The sequence below is a fragment of the Microcaecilia unicolor genome, chromosome 10 (assembly GCF_901765095.1).
Source record: "Microcaecilia unicolor chromosome 10, aMicUni1.1, whole genome shotgun sequence".
NCBI lineage: Eukaryota > Metazoa > Chordata > Amphibia > Gymnophiona > Siphonopidae > Microcaecilia > Microcaecilia unicolor.
The window spans coordinates 78,772,255-78,786,498 of record NC_044040.1 but is presented as its reverse complement, the minus strand read 5'-3'; the positions used below and the strand labels follow the sequence as shown (position 1 = coordinate 78,786,498).

The 14,244-nt window shown below is 43.4% G+C and overlaps 1 protein-coding gene across 6 annotated transcripts in view; it reads right to left on the bottom strand.

Moving 5' to 3' along the window:
• Positions 1-14,244, bottom strand: part of USP15 (ubiquitin specific peptidase 15) — a 519,523-nt gene that overhangs the window by 208,293 nt on the left and 296,986 nt on the right. For all 6 annotated transcript variants that reach the window (XM_030217240.1, XM_030217241.1, XM_030217242.1 and 3 more), the window contains one exon: positions 5,278-5,502. In XM_030217240.1, coding sequence (XP_030073100.1) covers positions 5,278-5,502 — 225 coding nt within the window. The remainder of the gene's footprint in view (positions 1-5,277; positions 5,503-14,244) is intronic.

Genomic DNA, 14,244 nt, shown 5'->3' with positions numbered 1-14,244 from the left:
AAGAGGGAACCATATCTGTCACAGCCAGCACAGCACGATCAAAATTATGGTTCCATGGTCTTGCTTGAGTTTTCTGCACTAGAGGTATGGGAAGATACGCATATAGAAGACCTGTCCCCAACTGAGGAGGAAGGCATTTGACACTAGTCTGTCGTGGGCCTGAAGCCTGGAACAGAACTGAGGGACCTTGTGGTCAATCTGAGTGGCAAAAAGATCCACTGACAGGGTGCCCCACGCTCGGAAGATCTTGCGGGCTATGCCCATATTGAGAGACTACTTGTGTGGTTGCATTAACCTGCTCAGTCTGTCGGCCAGGGTATTGTTTTTGCTCGCCAGATAAGTGGATTGAAGGAACATCCCACGCTGGAGATCCCAATGCCACATCCAGATGGCCTCCTGACACAGAGGGCAAGATGTGGTGGCCCCTAGCTTCTTGGTGTAATACATTGCAATCTGATTGTCTGTTTGAATGAATACAATTTGATGAGACAGCCAATCTATGAAAGCATTTAGAGCATTCCAGATCATCCGGAGCTCCAGGAGACTGATCTGAAGATTCGCTCTCTGGGTAGCCCGAACACCTTAGGTGTGAAACCATCTAAATGAGCCCCCCCATCCCAAGCGATGCATCCATCGTCAGCACTTTTTGTGCCTGAGTAATTTGGAATGGAAGTCCCAGAGTCAAACTGGATCGAATTGAGCATACAGCTCTGGGGACACTTGGATGACATCTTCCAGACTCCCTGTGGCTTGACACCATTGAGAAGCCAGGGTCCATTCTGCTGATCTCATATGAAGATGTGTCATGGGTGTAACACACACTGTGGAAGCCATGTGGCCCAACAATCTCAACATCTGCTGAGTTGTGACCTGCTGAGAGGCTTGAATCTTGGATGCGAGCGCAACAAGAGTGTCCACTCTCAACTCCAGAAGGTAGGCTTGGACCTTCTGCGTATTGAACAGGGCTCCTATGATTTCCAGTCACTGGACAGGACGAAGACAGAACTTGGTGTAGTTTAAAATGAACTCTAATAGCTCGGGCACCTGAACAGTCATTCGCATGGACTCCTCAGCTCCATCCAAAGAGGCGCTCTTCACCAGCCAATCATCGAGATATGAAAACACATGGACTCCCACTCTGCGTTGCTGCAACTACCACTACATATTTGGTGAAGACCCTGGGAGCTGACGCGAGGCCAAAAGGCAACACATGGTACTGAAAGTGATGTGTTCCTAGCCGAAATTGAAAATATTTCTGGTAGACTGGAAGTATTGGGATGTGAGTATATGCATTCTTTAAGTCCAGAGAGCATAGCCAATCGTTTTTTTGAATCACTGAGAGAAAGGTGCCCAGGGAAACCATCCATAACTTCTCTCAGATTAGGAATTTGTTCAGGACCATTAGGTCTGGGATGGGACACATCCCCCCTGTTTTCTTCTGGACAAGGAAGTACCTGGAGTAGGATCCCTGCCCTTCCTCCCCTGGTGGAACAGGCTCGACTGCATGGGCCTTCAGAAGGGCTGAGAGTTCCTCTGCAAGTACCTGCTTGTGCTGAGAGCTGAATAAATGAGCTCTCGGTGGGCAATTTAGAGATTTTTGATACCTACTGAGTGTGTATCAGAGACGGACTATTAGAAGAACCCATCGGTTGGAGGTTATAAGGGGCCATCTTTCATGGAAAAACTTCAGCCTTCCCCAACCGGCAAGTCGTCGAGGATAGACACTTTTACTGCAGCTATGCTCTGCTGGAGCCAGTCAAAAGCTCGCCCCTAGCTTTGACTGGGGAGCAGCAGAAGGGGGCTTAGTCATCACTGTTGACGTGAACAAGTGTGCTTGGGTTGAGTCTGAACACGAGGGGTTGTACCTACGCCTCTGATAGTAATAGGTACTCCTCCGTGGTTTGTCAAAAGTCCTCTTAGCTGAGGAGGTAGATGCAGAAGGCACCTGGCGGGAAAGAGAAGAGATGGTATCAGTAGGTTTTTTGATTTGGTCAGCGACCTCCTCAACCTTATCTCCACATAGGTTATCCCCCCACTCGGGGCACCTGCCAACCTCTGCTGAATAGAGATCCTGGATGCCACATCAAAAGTGTCTTAAGTGGCCCTGAACAATAACGTTTGACACCGATATTTAAAAAGGTTCTAGAGGGGATCCGGGAAATTATAGACCGGTGAGCCTGACGTGGGTGCCGGGCAAAATGGTTGACACTATTATAAAGAACAAAATTACACAGCATATTCAAAAGCATGGATTTAGTGAAGGGAAATCTTGCCTCACCAATCTATTACATTACTTTGAAGGGGTGAACAAACCTGGATAAAGGCGAGCCGGTTGATATTGTATATCTGGATTTTCAAAAGGTGTTTGACAAAGTAGCTCATGAAAGTCTCCAGATGAAACTGGAGTCATGGGATAGGAGGTAGTGTGCTATTGTGGATTAAAAACTGGTTAAAGGATAGAAAACAGAGTAGGGTTAAATGGTCAGTATTCTCAATGGAGAAGGGTAGATAGTGGGGTTCTTCAGGGGTCTGTGCTGGGACCACTGCTTTTTAACATATTTATAAATGATTTAGAGATGGGAGTAACTAGTGAGATAATTAACTTTGCTGACAACAAAAAGTTATTCAAAGTTGTGAAATCATGAGAGGATTGTGAAAAATTACAAGAGGACCTTAAGAGACTGGGCATCTAAATAGCAGATGACGTTTAATGTGAGCAAGTGTAAAGTGATGCACATGGGAAAGAGGAACCCGAACTATAGCTACGTAATGCAAGGTTCTACGTTAGGAGTCACCGACCAAGAAAGGGATCTCAGCGTCATTGTTGATGATATGTTGAAATGCTCTGCTTAGTGTGCTGCGGTGGCTAAGAAAGCAAATAGAATGTTAGGTATTATTAGGAAAGGAATGGAAAATAAAAGTGAGAACGTTATAATGCCTTTGTTATCAGTCCATGGTGCGACCGCACCTTGAATATTGTCCTCAATTCTGGTCACTGCATCTCAAAAACGATATAGTGGAATTAGAAAAGGTACAGAGAAGGGCGACAAAAATGATAAAGGGGATGGGACAACTTCCCTATGAGGAAAGGCTGAAGCGTCTAGGACTCTTCAGCTTGGACAAGTGACGACTGAGGGGAGATATGATAGAGGTCTATAAAATAAAGACTGGAGTATAACGGGTAGACGTGAATCGCTTGTTTACTCTTTCCAAAAATACTAGGTCTAGGGGGCATGCGATGAAGCTACAAAGTAGTACATTTAGTACGAATCGGAGAAAAGTTTTCTTCACTCAATGTGTAAATGCCTGATATCTGCAACACAACAAAACTAAAGCACATAATGGACATAACACAAGTCTTCCGTTATACGATGCCCTAATGTGCCTTTGCCACATGAACTTTATCTTACCACAACATCACTTTGTATTTGTTCACACCTGAGCCTGCAAACGCCTCTACGGTTCTATGTAAGCCACATTGAGCCTACAAATAGGTGGGAAAATGTGGGATACAAATGTAATAAATAAATAAAATAATTAAACTCTGGAATTTGTTGCCAGAGAATGTGGTAAAGGCGGTTAGCTTAGTGGGGTTTAAAAAGGGTCTGGACGGCTTCCTAAAGGAAAAGACCATAGACCATTATTAAATTGACTTGGGAAAATCCACTGCTTATTTCTGGGATAAGCATCAAAAATGTATTGAGCTTTCGGGATCTTGCCAGGTATTTGTGACCTGGATTGGCCACTGTTGGAAACAGGATACTGGGCTTGGTCTGTCCCAGAGTGGCAATACGTATGTACTTATGACACGCCTTCTGCTGCTTGACCAACTGGTGAAGTGACTCAGCCTGCTCAGGAGGGAGCGACAGCTAGGTCCAACAACTTGTGCATCAAGTTTCACAAGTTGATGCTCGTAAAGAGCTGGTATGATTGTATCTGCTAAATGAGCATTGAACCCTGGTACATCTTCCTCCAAAAGAATCCAGGGTTCTAGCTTCTCTACCTGGGGACACCGAGGCATAGTCCCCCGTAACTCCTGGCTCTTTTGAGAGCGGATTCCACCACCATGGAATTGTAAGGCAACTGAGGCTTATCAAAACCGGTGCACTGTGGATCAGATACTGGCTGTCCGATCGAGAAAATAAATTTGAAGAACTTTTACCTTGGAGGTATTTTAAAGTATTTTCTACAGAAGTGAGATATGTTTGGTAAAAGTCATGAATATGTATTGAAACCCAGTGAATTTTTGCTGACATAAAGAACATTTTTGTACTGTTTAGAACAGAGTTTGTAAAAGAATAAAACATTAGATACAGCTGGGATTTTGTTTGAGACATAGGATCCTCTAGGCACCTAAATACAGGTGCACTGTTAGTGAAATGCCCTCTAAATGTAGGGTAGATACATTTGTATCTGTATTTATAGCATAGATAAAACGAGCCCTAGATATTACTTGCATTGGGTCCCCCTCTCTCTCCCTTCCCATGGGACTTACCCTTCCCAGTTGGCTGTGAGGTTCCTTTGGCCATCATGAACTGGGGTGGGCTGGGCTTTTAACAGCCAGTACAATAAGCATGCAAACACATCTGGGGGCAAAAAAAGGCTAGGAGGCGGTGAAGCTTGCCCGTCATAGTGCTGCAAGCGAGTGCATGTTGCCTGCTCATAACAATACTCCTGCTCATTAGTTACCAACATTTAAACTAGAACACTATCAATTTCCACAAAATAGCAACATATTAATGTTTAAATATTGTAGTAAATTACTGATATTCTATCCCCCTAATTACACTGTATATTTTTGCACATTCACCATGCAAAGGATATATAGTATTTAACCATCACAATATCCATATAGTTTTTGAGTTGTCATTTTTTTAGACTTGCAGTAACTGTGAATTATAAATACGCAAGACATCAAATGAAGTAATTGTCTCAAAATGTGAACCCATGAGTCACAGAAAGACATGTTATGAAACTAAAAACAAAGCAGTTTACTAGAAATTAGCAAATTAGAAATTGAAAAATGTCTCCTTTATTATTTTGCAAAGAAAACCACCGCAAAGGGGTGGAGGTACACTGGTTCCTACGTAAAAGGTTGCAGAAGCAAGAAGTAGGAAAGGTACGCTCTTCTAAAAACCAGAGGAGACGTCTATAAAGAAAATTCTTTATTGCATGTGAAGTGACTCCTTTGTTATTTCAACGTATTTAATACATAAATCACAATCAGAGCTTTTTTTTTTTTATACTATTGCTTAACAATCCAACAATATATCTTACCTGCATAGGCTTAGTGAGTGGATCCATTCTAACTAAATAAACTTCCAAAGTGCGTTCTTTTTTCATTGGCAACGGAAGAGTTAAATAACAAAAAGGATCAAATGTTACAGAAATCTTAGCACATTTAGGACAAACTAGGGTAGATTTAAAAAGGCCATGAAATATATCTACAATGATGGAATCATTTCTTTTTATATGGTTCTCCCAGGCTTCTTCAGCAACTACCTAGAATTGAAACAAAAGATTATTTTTTTATAATCTCTCTACAGCATTATGGAATTTGCAGAAGTGCACTTTATCATGCATTAAATGAGAAAAAAACAGGGAAAAGAAAAATTTATTACTACAACCTATTACAATGAGTAGACTGCACAAATGGGCCTATGCAATAAAGATTAATGTGCATATTTACACCCCTGTTTACAAAGCTGCACGGCAATGACGACACAGCCCATTCAAAGTGAATGGGCTATGTCGGCATTACCGCACCAGCAGCTGCTAGTGTGGCATTGTTAAACGGGGATTAAACTGTTTTATGTATACTAAAAATAGAGCTACAGTGACTAAAAAGTCTGTGTCTTCTTGAATGCTTTTCATATTTTGCTATATCAGTGCACTGGACGTGAGAGGAGAAAAAAAGCACTCTTTTAAATGCGCACATCCACACACCATGTTTCACACCGTTCAGGGGAAACATGTTTTACTGGGGAACACTACACAAAACTAATAAACTAAACCAAAATACAACAACGTGATAAGTCTCCACTCTCCAGTAAATACTTATTGGAAGCATCTTTTGAAGCAATTACAGCTGTGAGTCTGACGCGATAGGGGTCTACCAACTTTGCATACCTGTATTTGTCAATGTTAGACTATTATTTCCAAACTGTTCAAGCTTTATCAAATTCCTTGGGAAGCCGATGAACAGCAATCTTCATGTTATGCCACAGATTTTTAACTGGATATTTACTTTTCTGTTCTTTAGCAACTCCACTGTTGTTTTGGCTGCTCTCTGTTTAATGTGTTCAGTTGGGTTTCTATTAAACTGAATATGCTTTGCATTCAGGTCAAAAGTACTATTAATCAGACCATAAAGTTTTTGCTACACAGCTACAGTGGTCTCCTGAATGTTTCTCTGTGTATTTAAAATGGGATTAAAGATGTGCTTTCTTGAGTAATATCTTCCTTCTCATCATCCTCTTATACATGCCAGATTTATTTATTTATTGCATTTGTACCCCACATTTTCCCACCTATTTGCAGGCTCAATGTGGCTTACATAGTACTGTGAGGTGTTAGCCACCTCTGGTGATGAAACAAAATGATGTTGTTACAGTCACATTAGAGAATCAAGAGAAGAAGAGTAATATATTGCTCATTGCAAGTTGGTTTCGTTGTGTTGCTGAGTTCAGGCACTTAAGTTGGATAAGTAGGGTATGCCTTTTCGAACAGATTGGTCTTTAGTGATTTCCGGAAGTTGAGGTGATCCTGCGTTGTCTTTATGGCTTTCGGTAATGCGTTCCATAGTTGCGTGCTTATATAGGAGAAGCTGGATCCGTAAACTGATTTGTACTTGAGTCCCTTGCAGCTAAGGTGGTGAAGATTTAGGTATGTTTGTGATGTTCTAATTGTGTTTCTGGTTGGTAGGTCTATGAGATCAGCCATATAACTCGGGGCTTCGCCATTGATAATCTTGTGGACCAGGGTGCAGATTTTGAAAGTAATATGTTCTTTGATTGGGAGCCAGTGAAATTTTCTCGTAGGGGTTTGGTGCTGTTGAATCGAGATTTTCCAAATATAAGCCTGGCTGCTGTGTTTTGAGCAGTCTGTAGTTTCTTTATATCCCGCATAAAGTCCATTGCAATAGTCAGTATGGCTTAATACTACTGATTGTATCAGGTTGTAGAAAATTGCTCTCGGAAAGAATGCTTTCACGCGTTTAAGTTTCCACATTGAGTGGAACATTTTCTTGATTGTAGAGTTAACTTGGGTCTCGAGTGTAAGGTTTCGGTTGATTGTGACACCAAGGATTTTCAGGCTATCTGAAACGGGAAGGGCATAGTCCGGGGTGACAAAGTTTGTGGGTATATTCGTGTTGTATTGGGATGAGAGGATGAGGCAATGTGTTTTTTCTGTATTGAGTTTTAGTTGGAATGCGTTTGCCCACGAGTTCATGATGTGAAAGCCGAGGTTAATTTCATTGGTGATTTTTGTCAGATCATGTTTGAAAGGGATGTATATTGTGACGTCGTCTGCACAGATGAATGGGTTAAGGCCCTGAGTGGATAAAGACTTGGCTAATGGGGTCATAATATTCCTTAAAGATACTTTGATTTTGTCTCGTATAACTCTTCACAACGTAATCCATAACCGAATTGTAACAAATTGTACTTCCATCACTCATAATGTATTGTAAGCCATACTGAGCCCGCAAAAAGGTGGGAAAATGTGGGATACAAATGCAACAAATAAATAAATAAATAAAAAATAATTAGGTTGAAAAGGATCGGTGATAGTGGTGATCCTTGAGGTACTCTGCAATCTGCCTTCCAGGGTGATGATATAGTAGAGTTCAATTTCACTTAGTAAGTTCTGGTGGTTAGGAAACCCTTAATCCAACTAAGTATGGTTCCGCCAATCCCGAAGTAGTCTAGGAGTCTGAGCAGTATACTATGGTTCACCATGTTGAATGCACTGGACATGTTGAATTGGAGAAGTATAATTTTGCCTGTTGCTATTTCCTGTTTGAATTTGGCCAGGACGGTGGTTAGTACTGTTTTGGAATATATTTTTCTGTTCGCTGTTGTGGTGTAGGATGTAGACAATGTTTTAATGTATTTTATTTCCGGGCTATAAGGCAATAAAACAAAATGTGAACATTTTGAATGGAGGTGTAGATTTCCTACAGTCACTGCAAATGCATTAATAGGGCAATTCTATAACTGGGCGCCTTGATATGGATGCCAGAATGGGTCCTACTACTACTATTTAACATTTCTAAAGCGCTACCAGGGTTGCGCAGTGCTGTACAATTAACAAAGAAGGACAGTCCCTGCTCAAAAAGGAGCTTACAATCTAAAGGACAAAGTGCAGTCAATCAAGATTGAGGCAGTCTAGATTTCCTGGATAGAGGTACAATGGTTAGGTCCTCCTTAGCACTAGTTCTATTACAACACTTAGGGGCACTTAAGCTGTTACAGAATGCTAGCGTAAAGGCTCTTTGGCACTTTATAGCAGGTCAATGACTGGCATAAGTTGGTGTGCACAAGTCCACCATGCAATGCGCACAACTGCTAGTATACTATAAATTGCACATGTCTTGTGGTGACATACCCATAGCCCACCCATGCTCTGTCCGTATGCCCCCATAGAACTTATGCATATAAATGTGGAGACTTAAACGCGTGAAACAATACTTCCTGAGGGAAACATTCCGCAACCTGATACAATTGACGGTACTGAGCCATGCTGACTACTGCAATGGAATCTACGCAGGATGCAAAGAACAAATCCTAAAGAAACTTCAGACCTCACAAAACATGGCTGCAAGACTCATCTTTGGAAAAATACGATTTGAAAGTGCAAAACCCCTTCGCGAAAAACTACACTGGCTCCCAATCAAAGAACGTGTTGCCTTCAAAATCTGTACTATGGTTCATAAAATCATATACAGTGAAGCACCGGATTACATGACTGATCTAATCAACCTACCAGCCAGAAACTCATCCGTATCAACACGAACGTACCTAAATCTACACTACCCAAGCTGCAAAGGACTCAAATACAAATCAACTTACGCATCCAGTTTTTCCTACATCAGCACACAACTATGGAACACACTACCAAAAGACTTGAAAACCATATACGACCATATACACTTCAGAAAGACACTCAAGACCCACCTGTTTAAAAATGCATACTCTACAGATACAACGCAAATGCCTGATCTCTGCGACACAACAACGCAAAAGTTCGTAATGGCCATCACCGAACTCTCTCGTCAAACGATTCCTCTATGTGGTCCTACCACATGAACCTTACCCTATCACAACTTCACCTTGTATTTGTATACACCGGAGTCTGCAACTGCTCTCCGGCACTATGTAAGCCATATTGAACCTACAAAGAGGGTGGGAAAATGTGGGGTACAAATTTTAAATTCAGTTTATTAACTGACAACACGACATTTTTATAAGAGAGGGAGACCAACAAAAGTTTTACATTCAACAACAATTGTGTGCAAATTTTCATCGGTGTATAATATTATACTGCAACATCTGAGATTGATCAAGACCCCTGAGGCAGGCCTTAGGGCCAAAACACGGACGTGTCGGGTCGTTTTTTTAGAAACCCAAAAAAGTTTTTTTGGTATCCTCCTTGGTTTCTCCTCACTTCTTTTTGTTTCATGTCTCACGGTACCGTGAGGTTTTTTTAACCTCCTTTTTATTGTTTGGGTACAAATGTAACAAACAAATAAATAAATAAAATAAATAAATTATTATACACCACTGATGTGTGTAAATTCTGGTATTCTATGACCTAAGTGCATATTTGGAGCCAGCATATTGAATTGCCCTTACTGACTTTAGCGTGCAGATTAACAGGGCCCTCAATGTTGTTAACAGAGATGTGCAAAAATTAGTGCATTCCTAATTTAGGAATCATCACATACAATAGAGTGGCATGTACTTTTCCAACCACTATGTTTCATCAGCTTCCTAAAATTTAAAATTACAGTTTACATTTATTCAAGATTTAATATTGAACATATTCAGATTTGTTTACTTATCTGAAGCTGTTAGAACACAGACCACAGCTCCATTTCAATATCTCCCATAGCATTCTTGAAATACAGGAAAACAGAAAGTAAAAAAAATTAAATGGCTTGTGAGAGATGGCCATCTTACTCATACTTCTAAATCAAACACAACCTTCCCACACACAAAAACCACCCTACATCCATATTGACACTCCTTACCTGCCAGTCATCCACCCTCTTAAATGCATGCACACTGAAGCAAGATCAGAAAGTGGCCTCAGTATTCTATAAAGATTTGCTTACCTATTATAGGGACTCTCAGTAGACAGCAAGATAAATAAGATGCACTGTGGGGTGATATCATTTGAACCCACCAATAGGGAAGCGCTCTCAGGACTCTAAAAGCTGCTAGTTTCCTGTACGAGGATACCTACCAATTGCCCAATCATGACTCCCATTAGTTAAATTCAGCGCTTATGAGTCAAATCCCTAGGAAGGCTGATGGTTGTGTGTGTCAATTTATCCTGCTATCTATGGAGAACTTCTGTTACTGGTAACCAATGCCACTTTTTTCACTGACAAGCAGTTGCCATATAGAGGGTCAGACCATGGATATCAGTCTAGCCCAGTATCTGTCCTGCTTCCAACAGTGACTAGTTCAGGTCCCAAGTACCTGGCAGAGTCCCAAAAAGCAAAAAGATTGTTAGTCCTAGCTCACTTGGATTACTGTAACATTCTATTTCTTGGTATTAAGTGTCAATATCAGAAAAAACTGCAGATCATACAGAATACAGATGCAAGACATATACAGACTGAATATAGTGTTTCAACTCATCTAAACAAACTGCACTGGCTTCCCATAGCAGAAAGACTCAGGTTCAAAGCTGCTTGTTTAGTTTTTCAAATCTTACAGGGGTTTCACCTCTGAACTGCTAAGATCGTTTGCTATATCTGGTCCTATCTAACAGACTGAAACAACCACCAATGTTAGCATCACCATTTCAAAAGACAATTCGAATCAGAAGATTTTCAGCTCTCTATTCCCCATACTTGGAATCAAAATATGAATGCTCTACCTATTCTCAACAGATCAGAAAACAGCTATGTCAAATTCAGGAAGAGGCTAAAAAACCTTTCTTTTCCCAAAGACTGCTTCATAATAATCCATCATGACTTATCTCCTAGTATCATTCATTATCCTTTCCTTTAATGTTTTTAGTCTTATGCATTACACCAATGATCTCTAATATTTCTCATACACTATCTGCTTTTGTGTCACCTACAGTGTAAACCGCATTGAACCCTGGAAAGGGGATAATAGTGGTATATAAGAATTGAACTGAATATCTGGTTTGCTACTTCCTCCTATCAAGGGCTACCTGTCTAGCTCAAGTAGAGTTCAGTCTGTCTGCTAAGAGGTTACCATATCCTGCCAAATTCATGGCTCTTATTGTCATCCCTTAAGAGATGGCTCAGGACCAAGTAACAGCCTCATGACAAGACACAAGAACTTGCAACTCCCTGCTTGCTCATGCAGAACGAAGGCACCTTATTTGTCTGAATTAGCTCAGGGCTACTTATTGCTGAACTTTTTCTGGAAGAGACCACAGGCCACGGATGTGGGACTCTTCTGTAATAACTTCCCAGTGGACACATCCATGGTTGGCGACAATTTGGAAGGAAGGAGATGCCTTGGTGCAGAACTAAATGAACTAGCCACCAGGAATTTGAACCACTGGATGATTTGGATGCTGTCTCAAAGCTCTTCAGTGACTTGCTTCACTTTGAGTAGTGACTGTTTATGCCTAAAGTTTCAACGTTCCATGCTGATGTTGTCACGTCTGTGGTGCCGTGACCACCCTCCATACTTACCTTGTTTCTGGGAGTCAGTGGCTGTGCTGGCTTCTGCTTGTCTCTGTGTCTGTCTCTGTCTTAGTTTCTCTCTGGCTCTGTGTGCTGATTGCTTTACTGGACCTCACCTGTGTGGGCTATGCCTCTTCCAAGAGGCTGCCGACTCCTCTTTGCCAGTATCCAAGATGGCTCCCGCTTGTCCTTCCTGTCGGCTGACTCTCTGGTGTCAAGCCTCTGTTTGGAGGCAAGGAGATTGCTGCAGCTGTGCCTCTGGTGTTGAAGGGCTTTATTAATCACTTAGAGACTGCAGCCCTGGCCTTTGCATCCTCTAAGGGCCCTGGTATGTAGAGTGCTCTGTGCACTGCTACATTGTCCAGCTCAGTGTGAGTTCCTAGTGTATGACTGGTTGGCTTGGGCACAGCTTTGCTTGTTAGCCTGTGTACAGCTGTTCTAGTCTCCTGTGTTTGATCAGTGTGAGTTCCTAGTGTATGACTAGTTAGCTTGGGCACAGCTTTACTAGTTCTCCTGTGTTTGCTCTGTGTGAGTTCCTAGTGTATGACTTGTTAGCTTGGGCACAGCTTGCTTGTTAGCCTGTGTACAGCTTTACTAGATCTCCTGTGTTTGCTTAGTGTATGTTTCTAGTGTATGACTGGTTAGCTTGGGCATAGCTTTCTTGTTAGCTTGTGTACAGTTTCCTAGTCTTCTTGTGTTTAGCCTTCTGGTTTTCCCGTGTGTGTTTTCTTTTGCTTCTGGAGCTTCTGCCCTTGTTCTGTCTGTTGCCAGTACTCCTTGATACTGGAGCTCCAGCCATAGTCTTGCTCCTTGACCTGACCATTGCTTTGAACCTGCCTACTGCCAGAACCCAGACATTCCCTGCCTGTCTGCCTTGCTTTCGCCTAGGTGCCTGGGGGCACTTCTGTATCCTGATTCCTGCTGTTCCTGCTTGCAAGTTCCAGTTCTCCTGTAAGCCCTGCCGGCTGCCCGAACCTGAGGGCTCAACCCTCGGGGAACGGTGGCTAAGTGTAGTTGAAGCCTAGGTCCAGTGTGTTCCTGTCCAGCGGGTTCTGGTCCCGTGGGTTCCAGTCCAGTGGGTTCCGCTCCAGTGTGTTCCAGTCCAGCGGGCTTCACCCCTGTATGTTCCAGTCCAGTGGGTCCACTCTAGTGTGTTCCAGTCCAGCGGGCTCCACTCTAGTGCGCACCCGTCTGGTGCGTTCCAGTCCTGTGTATTCCTGTGTAGAACTCCAGTCCGGGGTTCCGGTCCAGTCTTGTCTCATCTCTACCTTGAAGGTGATCTGCCTGCCACTGCCGCTCCACGGTAGTGGCCCAAGGACTCACGAACCCAGTGCTCCCGGGGAAGAAGCCTGACAGTATGCCAAGGTCCTCGGGAACGCGACAGATGTCTGTTGGCTCTTATTTCCTCCACAAAATCACACTCAGATATCACACATCCAGAAGCGTAGCTAGGTGGGGCGCAGGGGGGGGCGGTCGCTCCCCCAAACAGCTGTTTTCAAAAATGGCACCTTTGCGCCCCGTGTGTCTGCTCCCTTCCTCCCGAGTCAATGTTTTCCAGTCTCTTCTGCCTGTCTGTCTCCCGTCCACGCGCTGTGGTCACTTTGTTGTACCTAACTGAAGCCTTGTCCCTCCTGCGTGCAGCACCGGCGATTCAATCAGTCTTCTGCCTCCCAGCGTCGGGGCCTCTCCTCAGGCGCGTCCCGCCTACTGTATTGCAACTTCCTGTTTTCCGCAGAGGTGGGACGCGCCTGAGGAGAGGCCCCGACGCTGGCAGGCAGAAGGCTGATTGAATCACCGGTGCTGCACGCAGGAGGGACAAGGCTTCAGTTAAGTACAAAGTGACCACATGCGCGGACGGGAGACAGATGGGCAGAAGAAAAGGTGACAGATGCAACGCGGGGGGGGGGGGGGGGGGCTGAAGACGGGAGAAAGCTGCCGGGGGGGGGGGGGCAGGTTTAATTGACCGGAGTGGAAGCTGGAGGAGTAAAGAAAGTGAATGATACATACCTGTAGCAGGTGTTCTCCAAGGACAGCAGGCTGATTGTTCTCACAACTGGGTGACGTGCGCGGCAGCCCCCCACCAACCGGAAGAAGCTTCGCGGGCGGTCCGCACGCAGGGCACGCCCACCGCGCATGCGCGGCCGTTCTTCCCGCCCATGCGCGACCAGTTCCCGCCAGTTGAATGACAAGCAAAAATGATGAAAACGCAACTACAAAGGGGAGGAGGGAGGGTAGGTGAGAACAATCAGCCTGCTGTCCTCGGAGAAACACCTGCTACAGGTATGTATCATTCACTTTCTCCGAGGACAAGCAGGCTGCTTGTTCTCACGACTGGGGTATCCCTA